The sequence below is a fragment of the Indicator indicator genome, unplaced genomic scaffold (assembly GCF_027791375.1).
Source record: "Indicator indicator isolate 239-I01 unplaced genomic scaffold, UM_Iind_1.1 iindUn_scaffold_54, whole genome shotgun sequence".
NCBI lineage: Eukaryota > Metazoa > Chordata > Aves > Piciformes > Indicatoridae > Indicator > Indicator indicator.
The window spans coordinates 316736-337486 of NW_026539189.1; the positions used below are offsets into that span (position 1 = coordinate 316736).

Consider the following 20751-nt stretch of genomic DNA (forward strand, 5'->3'; position numbering starts at 1 on the left):
GAGTTCTCTTTTCCAGAATTCGCGGGATGGTGCCGTAGTTGCTGGCTCCCACATGCCGCCAGCTGTCCCCTCGCCGCAGTGGGGGCTGCCGTGGCCCCGGGAAGCAGCCCCATGCCAGCCCTGGACCCAGTCCCGGGGGGTGTGCGCTCCGCCAGCCCGCAGGCAGCAGAAAGGGGGTGATTGCCCAGCTGAGTCAACACTCGTACCTGGCATTGCCGCCGCGGTGGCGTGGGGAGCTCCTGCTCCGCCTTTGGCACAGGCCAGGTCACGCTGAAGTTGTTGCTGGTGGAGCCCTGTCTGGCCAGGAACTGGGGATGGGGGGCTCGATGCTGCAGGGGGTCTCCAGGCTGGGGTGGCAGAGGGGTGAACTTATGGGAGCCAGCCACTGCTGTGCTGGTTTCTCTAGTGCTTGCTGGCCAGGTGAAGCAGAGCTGAGCCATTCCCTGCCTCACCTCGACCCACAGGACTCACAACTCCCTAGGGAAGGGGTGAGCTGTGGGGGTATGGGGGCTCACGGGGTGGCCAGGAGAACTCATTTGCCAGGGTTTAGAGGAGTGAGGCTTTGCCTGCCCGACCCAGGAGGCTGCCCTGGAGCCCTGGAAACACAGGGGTCTCCCCATGCTTTGGGATCCCTCTGCTACACGGTGTGGACCCTGATGCTGTGACACCCCAGTGCCAGTGGTAGCTGCCTGCCACTGCCATCACGATGAGCCCGGTGCTCCCCTCACCCTTGTCACCAGTCTCCCTGGGTTGGAACGTGTCCTGTCCCCCATGGGGGACATGCGGGTGGCTCTCCCAGCGTTCCTGCAGGGCTGTTATCTACGGGTGCTGCTCTCCCAGTATCCGCAGGGCCAGGCAGGGCTATCAGGTCCGGCAGGCCCCTTCCCCCTCCAGCAGCAGGCCCCAGCCTCCCTATCTCATTAGCTCGAGATTAATGAGGCTCCTGCACTGTCTTTAACTCCTTCCTGCTCACCAGCTCCTGACACAGCTCCACTGACCCTCTCCCCTGCTCCGCTGACCTTCTCTTCCACTTCTCATGGCAGGTTTGCGCCGACACCTGGCGGAAGCTGAACGTTAACCCAAAGGCTGCCACCCCCTCCAGAAGGTGCCCGGTTGGTGAGGGACTGGATAATGTGCCAGGCTGCAGCCACTGCCTGTTGAGCCCGCAGAGGTTTTGACGCCTGCCCGGGACACGATCACTGACAGCAGCAGCACCCTGACCCCTGACAAGCAGCCCTGTGGCTCCTGCTAGAGCCCTCAAGTAAAGGAGCTGCCAGGTCAGGGCCGAGGGCTTTAGGGGGCACACATCCTTCTGCCTTGGCGGCAATTCCTGCCTTGACTCACCTGCAAACCCTTCTTTGCCCTCACCCCTCTGGCAGCCCCCTCCCAGGGCTGCTCTCCACCCCGGCACTGCCCAGCCTTGGCCCCCAGCCCCGCTGGAGCGCGGCAACCTGCCGGGCGCAGCCCCCAGCCCCTCCCGGGCTCTGCCCCCGGGGTGCATTGCCCCTCGCCCCCCCGGGGACCCTCCGCCTGCTGCCGGCAGAGCCATGAAGCTGCAGGCGGTGATGGAGAACCTGCAGCGGCAGCAGCGCGCGCGGCTGCAGCAGGCGCTGGAAGCGCGGCAGCAGGAGCAGCAGCAACGCTCCACGACACCCCCAGCACAACCCCCTCCAGCCTCGGGGCAACCCCCCACCAGCACCCCGGCACGGGGCCGCGGGCAGGATCCAGCCCCTGTGCCCTCAGAGGAAGGAGCAGAGCCTGAGAGCGCGCACATCCAGCGGGCACAGATGGCTGCCCTGGCTGCCATGCGGGCAGCGGCTGCCGGCCTCAGCCACTCGTCCAGCCCGGGGCTGTCAGATGAGAGCCAGGCATCTGAGGAAGAGGAGGAGCATGGGGAGGATGAAGAGGAGGATGGTGGATACCAGCAGGAGATGGGCTCTGAGGAAGAGGAGGAACTGTGAGTATCTGCTAGCCCAGACCAGCAGCTCTTACAGTTTTGGGGAAGGGGCAGGGGTGTGCTCTGGCATGTTTTGGCATGACCAGTTGGGGACAAGGCTTCACTCAGGCTGGGGGATGGTTGGGAGGGATGCTGGAGCTGCCGGTGCTGTGCTGGGCAGCTGGGTACATGCAACTCAGGACAGGGAGGTAGGTTAGTGCTGTCAGGACATACTGGAGCAGAAGCTACGAAGAGCAGCAGCTCAGCCTGGCAGTTGTGATTCCTTGTGCCAGGCTGGCATGGGGCAGCATTTCATCTCTGCCCTGGGAGCTACGTGGGGCCGTGACAGAGGATCCTGGTCTGGCTTTAAATTATGCAGAGCCTTCACTCCTGCCTCCTCTGAGCTGTGTCCTCTCCAGGGCTGGGAACGGGCTGGGAGCCATCTGGCAAAGCCCTGCTCACTGACAGAGCTGCTGTCTTGGGATGCCAGCAGTGCCCTGCAGAGCTTCCATCCACCAACCTGGGTGTGCTGGGGCTTTGCTGGATTCCCCATGTGCCAGGCGGGTTGTGCCAGCCATGTGGCTGTGGGGTGCCTGTGGGGCAGACAGCAACAAAGGATCAGCTTTGGAGACCCAGCCCTTGCTGCACGGTGACCAAATCTCTCCTCCCTGCTCCAGGAAAGGCAAGTGGGATGAAGACGACTTTGAAGAGGACATGGGTGAGGAGGAGGAAGAAGAGGAAGAGGAGGAGGAGGAGGAAGAGGAAGACTACGAGGAGGAGGAAGAAATGGGAGAGGAAGGTCTGAGCTCGGCAGAGGCGGTGCGGGCAGGCGCGGGATCCCTGCTGCTCCGCAAGCCCCCAGCACCCCAGCACTACCGGGGCGAGCCCCAGAGGCTGCCAGGGGGGCAGGAGCGGCTGCCCTCTGGACTGGGCCACGCACAGCCCCCGCCCCCACCGCCTGACCACGGCGACTGGACCTACGAGGAGCAGTTCAAGCAAGTAGGTGCCCCCTACACACCCCACCCCCCATGCCCTGCGTGTTTCCCCTGTGCCTGTCCCTCCCCATCTCTGCCGCGTGTCCCTGCGTCCTTGAGAATTGTGGTCAGATGTCTCAGGTCGAGCTGCTGGCGTCGTTGCTAAGTGTGGGATTCCTCCAGGGTTTTAGTGCTTGGCGTCAGCTGTGCCCCCTCCCCTGCCACTTTGGTCAGTGACTCTGGTGAGATCCTGTGTCTGGCCCTGGTGCAGGTGGGCAGTGTGATAAGGTTGACTGTAGGACCTAGGAGAATTCTGGCTGAAAATGATAGAGGGAAAAAAAAATGCCCCAAACTTGCACATCCAAAGGGAATCTTTGGTTTCCTCCTCTCCACCCTCCCCAAGCTGTTTTTGGTGGGGACCTCACATGCTCTCTGTCACCGCAGAAGTGCAACGCCCAGTGGGAGAGCTCCAGGCCTGCTGATGTTTAGGGACAGATCTCTACCCTCCTGCCATGGCCAAAATGCTGTTAAAGGGTGAAACTGGGGTGAAGGCAACTCAGCTGCCCCTCTGCCACCATCCCCATGCCAGCTGAGCAGGGTTGGCAGGAGGCATAGCCGCTGCTGCTCACTCCCAGCGCTGGTACTCTCTGTGCCCTGCGTTCAGCTAATAGAAGGAAATGTGCTGCGAGCTGGGGCTCCCCAGGGGCTGCCCGGCGCCTTTGATGTGTGTGTTTAAATACATCTGAGTTTAGGGCTGGGGGGAAGGGACAGGAGCCAACAGCAGCAGATGGGACCCAGATGGAGCGGCCGGGGGACGGTGGCCTTTCGAGAGGGATGCGACGGCCCCTGCCCCTTCCCTGAAGGGGGATTGCATCCCTCCCAAAAGGGGGAAGGGGGCTGCTGGGATCTGCTGGCACATCTGGATGGGGGCAGCCTCATGACAGGGCTGGTGGAGAAAGCACAAGAGAGCGTGGAGTGTGTGGCCACCCTCCCCGACATGCTCCTGCCTGGCTGAGGGGACAGAGGGATTGTCTACCCCCATGTCCCTCGTGCCACTGCACCCACGCTGTCTTCTCCTCCTCCTCCTCCTCCTCCTCCTCCTCCTCTCGTGGTTTCTCTCTTTTGTGCTTCCTGCTGACGGGGAGCAAGGGGCCAGGGCTGTGATCTCGTGTCTGTGCAAAGGCTTTTTCGATACCGCAGCTGTGATCTTCCTGTTTGTCACTGTGCCAGTGCCGTACCAGACCTGCGTGCCAGCGCCAGGGGCCTGGCAATCGCTCCCAGTCCTTGGGATCCAACGGGAAAACTCAGGGTTGTGTGGCTGGTGGTGCCTTGAGGACCCATGCCACGCTGGTGCAGCAGTCTGAGGACACACCATGGCCCACACCATAAAACTCCACCAGGTCCCCTGCCACAGCCACAGAATTTGGGGACACCAGCTCAAGTCCTTTGCCCCCCGGGATGTGCTGGGAAAAGGGGCTGAGCCCCCTCCCCCCTTTTTATTTCCCATTCGAAGGTTTCCTGGGGTCGGTGGGAAGAGCCTGGCTAAATCCAGCCGAAGGGAGGAGGGAAGCGGCTGCCGCCGTGGGCGGAGGGGAGGAGGAGGAGGCAAAGCGAAGCACCCGGCCGGGAGAGGCTTCCCCCGGCACGTCAGCCGCCAGCGCTCCGGCGCTTGGATCGCGGCCGCTGGAGCGGGGCCAGGGGGTTGCTCGGTGCAAAGCGGCGCTGGCTGGGAGCTCCTCCTGGCCACGCTCCAACGCGTGCCGCCGACTGCTCCGGCTCCAGCTTCAGCCCAGCTGGCACAGCCAAAGCGGTGAAGCCTGGGAAGGAGCAGCAGGAATGTAAACAGCGAGTGCCAGCGTGGGGCAGCCACCTTGGCTCTGGTGCTGTGTGGCAAAGGAGGGCTTCACAGAATCATAGAATTGTTAGGGTTGGAAGGGACCTCAAGGATCAGCCAGTTCCAACCCCCCTGCCGTGGGCAGGGACACCTCACACTACGTTGGCTTGCTCAGAGCCACATCCAGCCTGGCTGCAAAAACCTCCAAGGATGAGGCTTCCACCACCTCCCTGGGCAACCTGTGCCAGTGTCTCATCACCCTCATGGGGAAGAATTTCTTCCTAACATCCAATCTGAATCTCCCCATTTCTAGTTTTGTTCCATTCCCCCCAGTCCTATCATTACCTGCCACCCTAAAAAGTCCCTTCCTGTGCCAGCTCCTTCTTTGCCAGGGTTGGAGACATGTCTGGGGAAGCGCTGGGGTGCTGGTGTACTATGGTTGGGTCCTCCTGTGCTGAAGAGATGCTGGGGACCTGGTGCCTTGAGCAGGGATGTGGTGCTGTGAGTGTGGCCGTGCTGGTGTGGTGCCTTCCAGCTGCCATGGGGAATTGCTGTTCGAGGAAGGGGCTGGCTTGAGGGTCTTTATTTTTTTAGCTCCTCTGCTGTGTGACCACCAACACGTGTTGGCAGGGTTGGGTTCAGGTCCAGATCTGCTGGCACTGGTGAATGGTCCAGCCTGGTGTTTGGCCCCTGGTGTCCCTGTGCTGGCTCTCTCTGTGCTCCAGGAGTCGGAGTCCTCCTGTCTGTCTCTGCACCGAAACCCAAGCTGGGGGCTGTCCCTGCCCTCTCCTTAGGGGTTTTATTGACCCATCTGGGGCAGATTCCTGCAAACTGGGATTGAACTGCGGGGGGCCAGGGAGAGGAGGAGGAGGAGGGGAGGAAGGGGAGGGCGAGAGGAAGAGTTATGGAGGTTAGGGAGCCGGCACGTGGCACCTCCCTGTCCCTGGGGACAGCTACTGCGCAGGCAGAGGTCAGCGCGGCCGCTGACCCGGGGCGCGGGCGGCAGAACAAAGGAGCCCCCGGCGTGGTGGGGGACTCTAGGGGAGCAGCAGTGAATTAAGGAGGAAAAAGTAATTTTTGGGACTCCCCACAGGGAATGGTTGCCGCATCCTCCTCCTTTGCCTGGCAGCAAGCACAGCCTTGCTTTCATTTTTATCCTGTCGCCCAGCCAGGGGTGGGCACAGGGGTGGAAGGGTCCAGTGAGCTGTTGGCGCATTACCTCACCCTGCCACCATGCTGGGCCGAGGCCACATTTGCTCTTGTTTGGGTTTGGGATTGTCTTTACCCTCCCCCCAAAAGGCATAACACATCCCTGGGAGGGCTGCAGCAATGCTGGCGTGTCTGGGCTGCCAGCCTGGAATTGGAGTCAGCTGTAGGGCTGCACATGGGGGCTGGGAGCGAGCCTGGCACCCACCGCAGGGCACTGCAGCCAGATGCTGGGGCTCACTGGAGCTCACACCACTGGGGCTTTTTCATCAGAGGGTGATGCTCATGGGAGCAGCTGAGCTTCGATGAGCTGCTGGAGCGTGAGCAGCTCAGCCAAGCTCTGCCAAAACCCCAGCTCTGCCACGTGCCACCACAAACTGCTGCGTAATGCCCGGGACTGCCGTTGACGTGGGGAAAAACCTGCTTTGAGGGCCATGCCCCAGGGAGTGAGTGTGTGTGGGGAACTCTGCTGCTGCCCCAATAGAGCACACACCCCCCTCCCCCCCAACCACCACCCCCAACCTTTCTGTTTCATTACCGCTCTTACTACACCCTGCTAATTCCGGGAGCAGGAGCCCTGGGGGGTGTTGGCAGCCCACGGGGTTGGAGTTTCCTGCCTTTGCCTCTTTCGGAGTTTTCCAGTGCTGACTGTGGTCCCCTGGTGCATGCACCCCAACACCCCAGCACCCCAGCTCCCTTTGGGGTACCCTGTTTTAGAATCATAGAATTGTCAGGGTTGGAAGGGTCCTCAAGAATCATCCAGTTCCAACCCCCTTGCCATGGGCAGGGACACCTCACACTAGGTCAGGTTGCTCAGAGCCCCATCTAGCCTGGCCTTAAAAAATTCCAGGGATGTAGCTTCCACCACCATTTTGTGGGGCTCCATTTGGGGTGCCCTGTTTGGGCTGATATTTAACCTCCATCTCTGCCTCTGTTCACATCAGAGGTTTAAGAAGGTGGTGGGGTGCTGGTGGTTGGGGTCCTAATGATGTGCCAGTGGGTTAAGAGTGGATACAGGGAGGTTCTTTAAGCTGTCCCAGATGGGGATGGCTGAACCACAGCAATGGCATGTGGGGGCCAAAAACCTCAGCCCTTATCTTGTGCCCAGCCATACTCCCCTGAGATACAGCGTTTCAAAGTGCAACGGTTGCAGAAAAAACAAAACAAAACAAAAAAACCAAAAAAACCGCATAAACCGAAAGCAACTCAACAACCTCAGTGGGTGACAGGCTGGGTGTGGTAGCAGCAAAACCGGACCCCCCACCCTGCCCCATTCCCCTGGCCGTGGAAGCTCCCAGGAAGATGAAGCTGGAATTTTCCCGGGAAGGGCTGAGGAGAAGCTCGTTTCTCCTCCAAGCTCTGGTGAAGCCGTGAGGGGGATCCCCCTCTGCTCCCTTCCCTGATGTGGGGCCCTGTACCCCCTTTCTCCTGTGGATTATTTTCCTGGAGATAGCCCAAAGCTGGCTGGGGCAGGCAGGGGCCCTGTGGCCCCTTAACGAGGGCAGGAGGGGTCCATTTACTTTCTTTAAAATATTGATTAGGGCTTTATGGCTTTAGCCGGCCGAGCGGATGAGCCGCCCCCGGGGAGGGCGAGGGGCCCCTGTGTGGGGAAAGGGGCACCCGAGTGTCAGTCACCCGCCTGGGGGCCACTGTCCCCCCACCCTGAAGGCAGTTTGGCTCTGGTGGGTGTTGAAGCGTGGCAGGGGCACCGATAAAGGGCAGCACCCTGGGGCTGGAGTGATTGCAGTGTCTGGGCAGGCTGGCAGCAGATAAGAGGGGCAAGGAGTGGACCGGAGTGGGACAGGACAGTGAGGATGGTGGTTTGGTTGCAGGTGGACCCCTGCCAGGAGCAGGACCATGACCCTGCTGCAGCCATCACCCATCTTGCCCTGCACCATCGTTTAGCTTACTGAAGGGTGCTCCCTAGGGATCCAGCCCAGTAATCGGCTCACAGTGCTCAGGGAGCATTCCCGGAGCTGTAATCCTGCCAGATCCCTGGTCAGGGGTCAGGGACTTCTCATCGAGAGCAGCTTAGCTGCTGAGTGCCTCCTCCAGCCTGATGCCCAGGTGCCCATGCAGCCCATGGGTGCTGGTGCCAGTGTCCAGGACCAGCCATTTCTCCCCAGACCCAGGATAATTAATGAGGTGGGGGACAGGGGACACATTCCTCCTGCTCAAGGTCTCTGGCCATTACCCTCCCCTGGCTGATTTTATTTGTTCCTGGGTGGTCTGTACCCGCTGGCACCCTTTGACTTGGGAGCTGGCCTGGCTCCCCCAAGCCTGGGCATTGCCTGTGAGCATTTCTCCGCTGAGCCCTGACCCTCCCCCAGATCCCAGGGCTGGTTGAAGGGCTGCAGAGAGGAGGAGACTGCTTCCCAGCCCCGGCACAGCTGAACTAACAGGAATGAGGGTTGTTTAAAAGAAGAAGGAAAAAAAAAAAAAAAAGAGCAGAGAGGAGAGCAGGTCCTTTGTCAGCAGAGCAAACAGCCGCTGGCTGTGGGGTGGTTGGGCAAGGGCACAGCATTGCTCCATCTCCCTATTTCTGGCCCAAACCGCAGCAGAAATGGCAGCAGGTCCTGGGGCCCGGCCGGACATGCTGCAATCAGAGGCCAGGGCAAGGGGCAGGTGGTGGTTTGGGGATGGAAGCAGCCCCTTGCTCTCCTCTGGACATGTCCCTGTCGCTGGGCTCTCAGCCCATTGGGGCAGCAGGATCAGGGAGCTGGGGCTCAGCTCCCAGCTCGGCTCCTGACCTGCTCCCTGACCCCTTCCAGTCGGTCACTTAATCTGCCTGTGCCTGGGTCCCTCGGGATAATCCGCCCTGTGCTGGGGCTGCTCAGGGCTGTGGCTCTTCTGCCTGGGGAAGGAGGTGAGGAGGGGGCAGCTCTGTCACTGGTGATGGTCTTTTGGGAAAGGGCTGCCCCCTGTGCCCCCACAGCAGCCAGCTTAGGGGGCTCATCCCAGTGCAGATGGCATCCAAGAGTGCCCACGCAGGTGCTGGCCCTAAATCTCTTTGGGAAAGAGCTTATCCTCCTGCCTTGGTTTTCCCACCTGCCCACATATCCCTGCTTGGGAAACCCAAGTCCCCCACAATGTGGCACCCTGTGCTGCTGCTGCCTGCTCTGGTGCCACAGCGGGGCAGGGCCTGGCATTGCTCTGGTGCTGTGGCATTGCCCCACACCCCGCACCCTGCTCCCCTCCGTGGGTCGGTACGAAGAAGCAGCAAAGTTTCAGCAGCGCTGGAGAAGCTCTGCAGTGTTGGTTCCAGGGCTGACACCCGCAGCTGGCTGCCTGTCAAAACCATCTGTGGCTGCTGGACCTCTTCCAGCTCTCAGGGCAGGGCTGGGGCACTTAGGGCTGGTGGGAACACCTCAGGTTCCCCCTACCACAGCGAGGACCGCTGGTGGGGTCGGCAGAGCAGCTGTCCCATGACCGGAGGTGCGGGATGGAGGTGCAGGTCCTCGCATTTCAGGAACAGATTTGCAATTAGCCAAATCCCCGGGCGGGCGGTGGAAGCCCCGGGTGACTCATCTGCTCTGGCTTACAGCGATCCCCTTTCTAAGACGATCATTTACATATGGTGGAATTTAAACCCCGGCTCGCCTGCAGGAGCCAGCGCAGCCGTCCTCCTGCCCCAGCACCGGGTCGAGTCCTTACCCCAGGGAGGGGTCTTGATTTAGTGACTCCAGGGGTTTCACCCTAAGGAGGTCTTGGAGTGCAGAGGGAGGGACAGCCTGAGGTGAGGGCTTGCCGAGTTTGTGCTGCTTTTAGAATCCAATCATAGATTTTTTTCAGTTGGAAAAGCCCTGTAAGATTGAGTCCAACTGTCACCCCAACACCGCCGTGGCCATTAAATCATGTCCCAAAGTGCCATGGCCACACATTTCTTGGGATGGTTCAGGGATGGTGGAGTCACTGCCTCCCTGGGCAGCCTGTGCCAATGCCTGACCGCTCTTTCCATCAGGAAGAGCTTTGCTCCAGCCACGATTTCCCCATGGTTCCATCTCAGCCACCCACCTACCCAGGGTCTGCCCAGCTGGCAGCAGGGAGCAGTGCCAATGGTGTTTGAGCTGGGCCCTGGGTGTTGCTCGCTGGGACGAGCTTTCTCAACACCGCCTGACTCCACTGGGTTAATATTTGCACAAGGTCCAGTGTGATAGTGAGCATGTGTCAAGGGCATGCACCGGCATGCAGACAGTGACGGCCGGGAGAGCCTCTGCGCCGCTGCTGGCCTGCTCCCCCCGCCTGCCCCAGCCGATGGCTCTAGGCTCGGTGGGGGCAGCAGCTCCCCCATTCCATTGCCGCCCGCGGTGACCCCTCTGCAGCCCTGTGCAACGTGCGTCAGCATTCAGACACCCTTCTGGTTTTATTTTAGCCAGATCCCAGCAGGCTGCTGCCCAGCAGCTCCCTGTCGTTTGAAATGCAACTGCAGCAGGATTCGCTTCCTCCTCTGCGGGAAGGGGGACAAAAAAAAAGAGCCGCGGTGCAGCCGTCCTGGGAGTCGGCAGCGGTCCAGCTCGATGGCACTGCACCGAGACGGCTCCGGTGTGGATGTGGATCCATGTGGAGCGTCCCGGTGGCTGCCAGCTGGCCGGGATGGAGCAGCCCCACGGCGTGGCGGGGAGGGCTGCCGACGGTGCACGGACAATGGCGGGTCAGGGAGGTTAAACGGTGACTAATTCGCCCATTCAAGGTCCCCCCCTCCGTGGCGCGGTGGCACCAGTCGTGTCAGCGCTGACACCGGCCCATGTACCCCAGGTCACCCATACAGTCTGGCCAGGTGGTCTTGGGACCCCCAGCTCTTTGGGGTGCGATAGCTGGGATCGTTAGTGGACTTACCCCTGTGCCACCAAAGCACCAACAGATCTGCTGCCCACCGAGGAGGGGGCACCGGTGGGGAATGGCACCTGCGGTGGGGCCAGGGCCTGGGTGGTGCTGACCCACAGAGGGGACAATGCTGGGAATCGGTGGGAACAATAGTGCTGACGGGAAGCCACGGTGGCGAGGGCTCAGCGCTCCCTGGCCCCCTCCCCGGCTGCCCCCGCGGAAGTGGCCCCCCGCCCCAGGCAGCCCTGGCCACACTCAGGCAGCAGGAATCCCGCCAGGCCGGTCAGTGGACTCGGCTGCCGGCGGCGGGATCCGGACACATCTTGCCCGGGCGAGGCTCCAGGCAGCACTGTCCCGTGCTCATTTGGCCTCTGAGCGGGCAAGCAAAGTTTTGGGAGGACCCTGTGGGATTTTGGAGAAGGGGTGCACGTCCCTGCCCCACCATAGCCCCTTCCCAAGGAGGGGTTTGTACTTTCGGGGATGCTGCCAGGGGATTAGGGATGCGGACAGCGAGAGGTGACATGTCCCTAAGCCAGGTGGTTTAACTGCGGTGGGATCTGTGCTGGACTCTCCCTTTGCCCTTCGCTGGCAGGGATCGGCCCTGGCAAACCCAGCACCCCTGTGCCTGGTGGGGCTGTGTCAGCGCTGCCCCCTGGCACTGCAGGAGCTGTGCCCAAGTGAAGAGGGGGGGCTGCATGGCCATGGGCTTCCCCTGCCCTGACTCAGCCACCATCTTACGGGAAGACAGCTCAGCAGCATCACCCAAAACGCCTCATTTCAGGGCTCGTCACTAGCCCTCTGCTCTAGTTTTCACAAATTACTTTCTTTTTCTGACTAAGTTCCCCCTCCTTTTCTCTACACACCTCCCCCCTGCCCCCCACCACGAGTCCTGGTGTAGAGCCGGTGCCCCTCGGTGTGCCAGGGGCCAGGGGGCTGCGTGCTCCGTCTGGGAGCGGAACGGGAAACGCTGTCTGCGTGTTTATCCTTCGATAAATAACTCGTTGGCCGGCATGGTCTCGCCCCCTGCTCCCGGCATCGCCCCTTGTCTGTCAGCGGGACAAAAGGACTCATCCCTGGGGGCCCTCAGAGGAAGGAAGGAAGAAAAGAAGGAGAAAAGGACCCTCCCGTCACCCCACCAGGCTGGATTCAAGCAGAGGACGCTTGGCCCTGCTACCTGCTGCGGGTGCCTCATCGGGGTGGGCTTCTGCTAGGCTGCTGCCTTTGGTCTGTTTTTGGTTTTTTTTTTTTTTCCTCTAAATACAGAAATTTAGGGATTTAACCCCCGGAAGGCGATTTGGCCTCATGGAGGGGCTACCACCAGCCCCCTCATCCTCGCTACAGCATTCCTCGGGGGTCTGTGTCGTTCCCTCCCTTCCCTCCCCCCCCTCCCCAAGGCTCACGGCATGCACGTCCCAAACCGGTTTCGAGGAGAAGGGAGGAAAAGCCGAGAGCGTGGAGACTTCCTGGCGATGGGAAAGAAACTTGGAAATTAATCCCCGAGGCTTGAAAACCCGGAACCGAGCTGGCGCGGGGGGGGGGGGCGGGGGTGTTTTTAACTTGAACGCAGGACACTGGGACATGGACCCCTTTGAGCCCCAACCCCGTAGCCCTCTGCATTCTGGTGTGGGTGTGTGTGTGGCGGGGGGGTTCCTGTGATGCCTTGGGTGGGCACAGGGGCTCCGGCTGATAGAAAGACTCGCGTGACTCCGGCTAAAGCGTTACCGGAGCTGCGCTCATTAAATGGCTCTTCCCCTCCCTGCTTTAATTGCCCTGCTTGCCACAGCTCAGGGGCCATTGCAGGGGAGTGGTGGGATGTATGTTGCGGGAGGGGGGAGTGGGTGGGTAGGTGGTGGCGGTGTCTTATCTCAGTGGGTCCCTCCCAGCAGACCCCCAGCACGCACCGCTCCCGTGCCGAAGGCTCTCTCTCTCTCCTGCATTCCTGGCATTGCCGAGGGGCCGCCTCCCCGGCAGCCCTTTGAACGGCAAGCGGGGTCGGGATTTTCCCGTAATCTGGTTTGAAACGTTAATCCGGTCATCCACACCGAGCGGAGCGCCGGGCCGGCATCCTGCGGGATCGCTGGGCTGGGAGGTCGCTGCCGCCCGCCCGCCGCCTTCCTAATTCCTCCTCCACTTAATGATCTATCTGCTGGCAACGGCCATCTGCCGCCTCGGCCCCGGCCACCCGCAAGGACACGGAGGGTTAGGGGCTGGTGGAGGTCGTGCTGGTGCTGAGGCCGGTTGGGCACCGCGGCACAGAGCCAGCTGTGCCGGTGGCACTGGGTGTTTGCCATGAGCTGGTAGGGGGACGTTGGGAACACTGAGTGTGCAGGGCCAGGATACCCAGCCCTAGGGGTCTCTTGGAGAGGCAGAGAGCAGCTCCTATTCACGCTCTGAGCTGGCTGTGCCACAGCATCCCCTGGCACCACACTCTTGCCATGGGGACCTATCGGCAGGGCGGCACAGCCAGGCAGCCTCCTCCCAGGTGAGGAGGACGTTCTGGCGGCAGCTGCGTTGCAGATTAAGTTGTTTCCACCTCCCTAATTACAAAACACAAATCTATCGACTCGGTGGCGGCTGGGCAGCCTCTCCCCACGGCTGGCTGGCATTACCTTTGCACCAAGCCTCAGCACCTTGCCCGCACTTCCCCAGCCAGGAACTGTGCTTTGTGCCAAGCAGAAGCCATGCTGGAGCACGGTAGGCAGGGCATGGGCACCAGCCAAGGCTTTGGCACCAGCTGTGGACCGGCACCTGCTGATTTCAGTCCGGTAGTGCCGCTGGCAGCTGGTCCGTGCCCAGCCTGGCTGTGCACCCAGTTTCACACGCTGCTGAAACAAGAACATGTTTCTGTTCCTCAATTTTTATTTTAGACCCCAATATCTAAACTTTCCTACGCTGCCTTTCGGTGCTCTTGGGGTCTGCAGCTGCCCTGCTGTAGGCTGCCAGCATTGGAGCACCGTGAGGTGTCCTGGCAAACCTGGGATGTCATCAGTGCAAGGAAATCCTGCGAGGGGCTGCTGCTCATCTCTTCCCCCCTTCCCCATCTCTGCCTGTGCCTGGGTGGCAAGGGGGAATGGGGGGCAGTTTGGTTTGGTCACAAGGCACCCACCATGGTGGAGGCAGGGCATGTCCCAGCTGCCTGTGGGCATGTCCTCACCTCCTAGCATTGCTAGCGAGGCTCACTGGGAAGTGCCCTTGCACCAAGTGGTTCTGGCAGCAGCAAAGCTAAGCGAGAGTCCTGGGGGACTTCTGGGATGCAGCTGGGGAAGTGCCAGGCACCAAGAGAGCCCTGACGTGGGGTTCCTGGCCTGGCTGATCTCCTTTCCCCGCTCCAGCGTGGTGGGGGCCAGCGAGCAGCGCCGCAGAGTTGTCGAAATCTCACCGGTAACCACGAGCAGCAGCTTGCGAAACGTCCTTTGCCCGGCAGCCAGGGCTGGGTGTGCCGGCAGGGCGTCGAGGGCACCGAGCAGGAGCGGGGCTCCCTCTGCTTGCCGGTCCCTGTGACCCCCCCAGTGATTGGTAGGGCTTAAATGAGGGACCACCGGGGCCGGCAGGCAGTGGAGGAGGACGCATGGAAGGGCGGCATAGGGGACAGCCTCCCGCCCGCGGCTGCTAATCCCCGCAGCCTGGCCGGCGCACGCTCTCCTCAGCTGACAGTTAATTTTCTTTCATCCTCTTAAACACGTCCACTCCCCTCGGGTCTGAGCCTGGGGCGGGGCGGGGGGGGGGTCATGGCAGTAAATGTGTGTTGGTCCCTTCCGAAATGCAGCTTCTGGATTTAGGCTTCCTGGCATCTGAACGAGCTGATGGTTTCAGGAGCAGCCGGTTGAGTTTTTAGAGCTCTGCAGGTTATGAGGCTGCAGAGCACCCCCCTGTGCCATGCCAGGGTGGATCCACATTCACTGCTGCCTGGGGGTGTCCCTACCCCACTGCGATTCAGGATCCCAGGCCCCCCCAGGAGTGGCACAGAGGCTGAAGCCAAGGCCTCTGACAGGGTCCCCCAGAGCCACTCAAAACCCTTCCAGTGCCAGGGACGTGGCCCTGTGCTGTTTCTCTGTGCTTCCCATTCTGCCGAGCAGGAGGGTGATGGTTTTCCAGCCCCCCATCCTCTGTGCCATGTCAGTGGGCCCTGAGGAAGCCCTTTCCACACATGTGGATTTCAGAGCTGCTCAAGGAGCCAGGGGAGGCTGGATTGGCACCAGCCTAACATCCCCCAACCAGTTGGCAACAGCCCAAAAAACCATGGTGGTAACAATGATACCATGACCCACCCTCTGCCAGGGGCACCCTTCTGGGCTCCCCCAGCCCAGGGAACCCCTTGCCCAGGTGCTGGGATGGGAGAGGAGTTTAGAGAGGTCTTGGCCAGCGGTGACAGGGACAGTAGTTGCCATCCCTGCCCTGGAGGATCGCTGGTGGCCGGATGAGCTGGGTGAGGTTTCCAGAGGGGGCTTTATGGCCTTCCCGCTGCGCCCTGCCCCTCTTATCACATGGCCCCATTGATCCCTTTGATCAGTCCCAGCTCAGCCCCACGGTATCCGGCTCCTCCCTGAGATCAGTGGGAGGAGGGGGCTCCCAACTGGGGTAACAGCCACCTGCCCACCCGCAGTCCTGCTGCCGCCAGGGTGCCACGCTGGGCATAGAATCATAGAACTGTTAGGGTTGGAAGGGACCTCAAGGACCATCTAGTTCCAACCCCCCTGCCATGGGCAGGGACCCCTCACACTAGATCATGGTGTGATAGATGGGGCATGGTGCCCTGGGGATGAGTGGCTGTAGGGGTGACCTGGTTAACCCTCTGCTCTGCTGCCATGCTGTTGGCAGCCCTGTGCTGCATGCCTGGCGACTGACGTGGCAATATTTATAGCCAGCCCCGGGCGCAGCTCCGCTGGCAGTTGTTCAAAGTTGTCACTGAGCAGAGCGAGAGCCGCTCGGCACCGAGGGGCTGGGGGTGGCGAGGCCATGGCAAGGGCTCCGGTGTCCGTCCCCAGGGCTGCCCCCATAGCACCACCTCCAACACCCTCCCTTGGGGGGCAGGATTATCCACCAGCCACCCCCCACCTCCGGGCAGACACCATGCTGGGCTTGGGCTGAGAGAGGCAGAGGCAGCACGGGGAGGCTGCCTGGGTGCCCAGGCCAGCAGGTCCTGCTGCCATAAATCAGGCAGGAATGTGCCAGGTTGGCGGCTGTGGGGTGGGGGCTCAGCAAAAGCTGCCCCAGCAGAACTGGGTGCTCAAGATGTAGCTGTGCCAGGAGCCTTGCCTGGGTCTGCCTGCCCTGGTTCAGGAAGGCACGTCCCAGTTGTGCGGTTGCTGCTGCTGGGTTTGCTCCAGCAGACTTTGGGGAGATGCTTGTGTAGGAGCGAGACGCTGCCAACCCCGTGGCACAAAGCTTCACCAGGACAGCCCCATGCTCAGTGCCAGCCTCCCCAGGCAGAGGGGAGCCAGGCAGTATGGCAGCCAGTGTTGTGTCACAGACAGGAGGACTGAGTCAAGCTCAGCACCCTCCTCGCTTCATCACAGCCTTCCTTTGCCAGGGACAGCCCCCCAGGGGCCCCCTTTGAGTACACCATGGCAGGCACCATGGCACAGGAGTGTGCATCACAGTGCATGGGGTGGGCACCATTGCACACACTCATACCATGGGACATGCTTGCCAGCTCCTGGCACTGGTTCCCCTGGCACTGCAGCTGTAGAGGACAGGTCATGCTGAAGTGTTGCTCTGCTCTGTGCCAAGTGTGGTGGGTGCTAAAAATAACCAGGAGCAGCATTCCCAGAGGAGCAGGGGACCAATTGTGGTGGGAGCCACTCCCAGTGCTCTTGGCACCAACATTTCAGAGAGCAGCTCTGATGGGGCAGGCAGGGAAGTCACCACCATCCCGGGGCTCCTGCTGGGACATGGGCACAGGTCAGCCCTGAGAAACAGGGACCCCATGACCTCATTCAGGGACCACCCTGAAGCCACTTGGCACCCTGTGAGGGGCTTAGCCAGGGGGCACAAGCCCCAGGGATGCTGCCCAAGACCCTCCAGGCAGTGGGGAGCACTTGCTGGGGAGGGGGTTCTGAGCTTTTTCTCCTCTCGTTGTGCAGCTTTATGAGCTGGATGGTGACCCCAGGAGGAAGGAGTTCCTGGACGACCTCTTCAGCTTCATGCAGAAGCGAGGTGAGCCTCCCCCCACCCCCCGCCCACCCGCTCTGCTCCCCCCTGGGGCCAGGGGCTCATTTCCTTGCCCCTCGTTACAACCCGGAGGTCAGGGCTCCGGCTGAGCCGCTGGTTAATTTTTAACCTCTTGGCACAGCGAGGTCAAACCTGCTGGGCTGGATCCGGCGCCTGCAGCCCACCCCCTCCACCCCCTCACCCCCCCCTTCACCCATCACATCCCAGACCTGTGGCCCCTTCCCGGGGTGGGTCCAGCCCCTCCTGGGGTGCATTACTCTCATTTTTTTGCCTCCCTGTTGCTCTCCTTGCCCTGAGTTCCTGCCCCAAGTTCTTGCCCTTCTGTGCCTTCTCGCCTTGCCCAGCCTGGCAGCGGGTGGGCACATGGAGGGTGGGCAGGGGGTGTGGAAAGGGCTGAGAGTGGAAAATCGTTGGCCTGGTGGAGGGTCTGGTTCCCGCGTGGAGAACAGGGCTGGAAACGCTGACGCATCGCTGCCCTCAGCCTTTGTCCGGCCGGCGGCGGGGAAGCGCCCATGGCTGCCTCGCACGGGGGCTTTCCCCAGAGCCGCCAGTGCCAGAAGGACAGACAGCCCTCCGAGCACAGAGAGAGGCCTCAGCCCCTTCTCCAGCGCTGGAGGGATGAGCTCCCCCCCGTGCACGTGTGGCCCCCAGCTCGGCCACCGGCGTTATAAATAACTCTGTGTTGCCGGGTGCCGGCGAAACCGCGCCCGGCTCCGTTTTGGGGGCTGTGGCTGAAAACGGAGAGTTTCTGTTTCCTTTGTTCGTGGGGCTGGTGATGCTCAGGGAGCCGGGGGGCGGGGGGTGGGGGGCGGCCCTGAGGGAGGAACAGTGAAAGGGAAGGGAGAAGCAGAAGCTCCCCAGCCCCCGGTGCTGCTTCGTGGGGGTCTTGCTGCTTCCCCTCCCTGTCCCCTCCCTCCCCTCAGTTCTTTGCCTGGAGGTGAGCAAGCAGCAACCCAGACCCTCTCTCTCCTCCCCAGGGACCCCTGTCAACAGGATCCCCATCATGGCCAAGCAGGTGCTGGACCTCTACATGCTGTACACGCTGGTGACAGAGAAGGGTGGCCTGGTGGAAGTCATCAACAAGAAGCTGTGGCGGGAGATCACCAAGGGGCTGAACCTGCCCACCTCCATCACCAGTGCTGCCTTCACCCTGCGCACACAGTGAGTGCTGGGGGCTCAGCAGGGTGGGGTGCTGAGGAGGGAGAGCCCTCCAGCAGGGTTGGAACTGTTTTGGGTGGGAAAAGACCTCTAAGAGTCCAACCATCAACTCAGCACCACCATGGCTGTTAAACCATGTCTCCGAGTGCCACGGCCACGCTCTCTTGAACACCTCCAGGGATGGGGACTCCACCACCTCCTGGGCAGCCTGTGCCAATCCCTGACCACTCTTGCAGGAAAGCAATTTTTTCCTTATCTGCAACCTAACCCTCCCCTGGCACTATTTCAGGCCATTTCCTCTCCTTCTGTATCACCTGATCCTAAGGAGAAGAGACCAACCCTCACCAACCTCAGGGAGCTGCAGAGAGCAAGCTCCCTCAGCTGCTCCTCACCAGCCCTGTTCTCCAGACCCTTCACCACCTTCGCTGCTGGGATGGGGACAGTGGGGAGTTGGTACACAGGCCAGAGTTGCCCAACTGCCACATCCCCATCCTCTTCCCCATCCTTTTCCACTGGCAGGTACATGAAGTACCTGTACCCCTACGAATGTGAGAAGCGAGGGCTGAGCAACCCCAACGAGCTGCAAGCAGCCATCGACAGCAACCGCCGGGAGGGTCGCCGGCAGGGCTTTGGCAGCTCCCTCTTCACCTACTCACCTGGTGGCACCCATGGCCTCCTCTCCTCCCCCAAGCTGCCAGTACCAGCGCTGGGGCTGGCCTCGGCCACCAACGGTGGCTCCATCGCTCCCGTCCAGAAGATCAAGAAAGGTAATGGCTGCCATGGGGTCCGAGCTGTGGGACGAGCACCCTGCTGGCACCAGGGATGCAGCCTCAAAATGGGTACAGCTTGGGCAGGCAGGGGGGGGTCATGCTCCTGTCCCCTCCTCAGGGATCCTGATTGGTCATAGAATCACAGAATCAGTTTGGTTGGAAAAGGTCTTTAAGACCATTGAGTCCAGCCCTTAACCCAGCACTGCCAGGGCACCATTAAACCACGTCCCTCAGCACCACATCTCCACAGCGTTGAAACCCTTCCAGGGATGGGGACTCCACCACTGCCCTGGGCAGCCTGGGCCAAGCCTTGACAACCCTTCTGGGGCAGAAATTGATCCTCATGTCCAACCTAAACCTCCCCTGGTGCAACTTGGGGCAGTTTCCTCTTGTCCTACCATGAGCTGCTCACCAGGGCTCTGGCTTCCCTTCTAGGGGCAGGAGGTGTTGGGCACCCCCAGCATGTACACAAAGCATGGCAGGGTGGGTGCCAGACTGGCATGCCAGGGCTGAGCACACCCCAGGGTGGTGACATCTGTTTATCCCCATCCCCCATATCCCTAACCTCCTGCTCTGCCCCTTGCAGAGGAGGACTCTGCCATCCCCATCTCCATGCCCAGCCGGCTCCCAGTCTCCCTGGCCGGCCACCCTGTGGTGGCAGCCCAGGCGGCAGCGGTGCAGGTGGCAGCAGCTGCCCAAGCTGCAGCCCTGGAGCAGCTGAGGGAGAAGCTGGAGTCAGGGGAGCCCCCGGAGAAGAAGATGGCACTGGTGACAGATGAGCAGCAGCGGCTGATGCAGAGGGCACTGCAGCAGAACCTCCTGGCCATGACGGCCCAGCTGCCCATGAGCATCCGCATCAACAGCCAGGGCACCCGCTCGCCAGGTCAGCCCTGGGCCTGGTAACCTCTCAGCCTGGCAGAGCTGCCACTGCTGGTGGCTCCTGCTCCTGCTGGGGTCAGTAACTTGGCTTTTATCCCCAGCAGAGAACCGCCAGGACTCAGCCAGCAGCCTGAGCAGCAACGGCACCAACAGCATCAGCATGTCAGTTGAGATCAATGGTATCGTGTACACAGGTGAGGAGCTGCCAGCGCCACCTCTGGGGGCTGGGGGCTGCCCCCTTGTCCCCCAGCCACTGCCATCAGTACCACAGGGACTGCACCCTGGCTCCCAGCCACTGCCACCAGCACTGCTGTAGGCTGGGGGCTGCCCCCAGGCTCCCAGCAGCTGCCACCAGCACTACCGTGGGCTGTGGGCTGCCCCCTGACCCCCAGCTGCTGACACTACCACTGTGGGCTGGGGGCTGCCCCCTTGTACCCCAGCTGCTGACACCACCACTGTGGGCTGGGGGCTGCCCCCTTGTACCCCAGCAGCTGCCACCAGTACCAACTGAGCACCACTCAGCCTTGCTCCCCCTCGTCCTCATCCCATCTTTGACCGTGGTGCGTGTGGGCAGTGCCACCCCTGCCTCACCCCCTCACTCTCTCCCCAGGTGTGCTGTTTGCCCAGACGCCAGGCCCTTCCTCCTCATCTTCCTCCTCCTCCTCCTCACTGCCCTCCTACGGCAAAGGCAATGGAGGCAGCAGCAGCAGCCGGAGCAGCGGTGCTGGCGGCGCTGGCAGTGGGGTGGGCAGCGCTGGCAGTGCTGGCAGTGTGCCCCCCACAGCACCAGCCAGCCTGGCTGTGCCCCCCAGCTCTACCTCCAACAACGCTTCGCCTTAACACCCCCAGCCCCTCGCCACTGCTGGCAGCCCCAAGCCCAGCAGCCAGCGGGTTGGGGTCTCACTGGGGTCTTGGCCAGGATCTGGCTGGGGTCTCATCAGTCTTGGCCAGGGTCTATCTGGGATCTGACAGGGGTCTGACCAGGGTCTTACTGGAGTT

The 20751-nt window shown here is 61.6% G+C and overlaps 1 protein-coding gene across 1 annotated transcript; it reads left to right on the forward strand.

The window, feature by feature from the left end:
- The first annotated feature begins 1547 nt into the window (after positions 1 to 1547).
- On the forward strand, positions 1548 to 20592 carry ARID3A (AT-rich interaction domain 3A). Its single transcript, XM_054398467.1, has 8 exons — positions 1548 to 1957; positions 2614 to 2935; positions 16858 to 16930; positions 17923 to 18106; positions 18623 to 18870; positions 19460 to 19756; positions 19857 to 19946; positions 20363 to 20592. Exons 1-8 carry the CDS (start codon positions 1548 to 1550, stop codon positions 20590 to 20592), a joined length of 1854 nt encoding a protein of 617 aa, XP_054254442.1.
- The last annotated feature ends 159 nt before the right edge of the window (positions 20593 to 20751 follow it).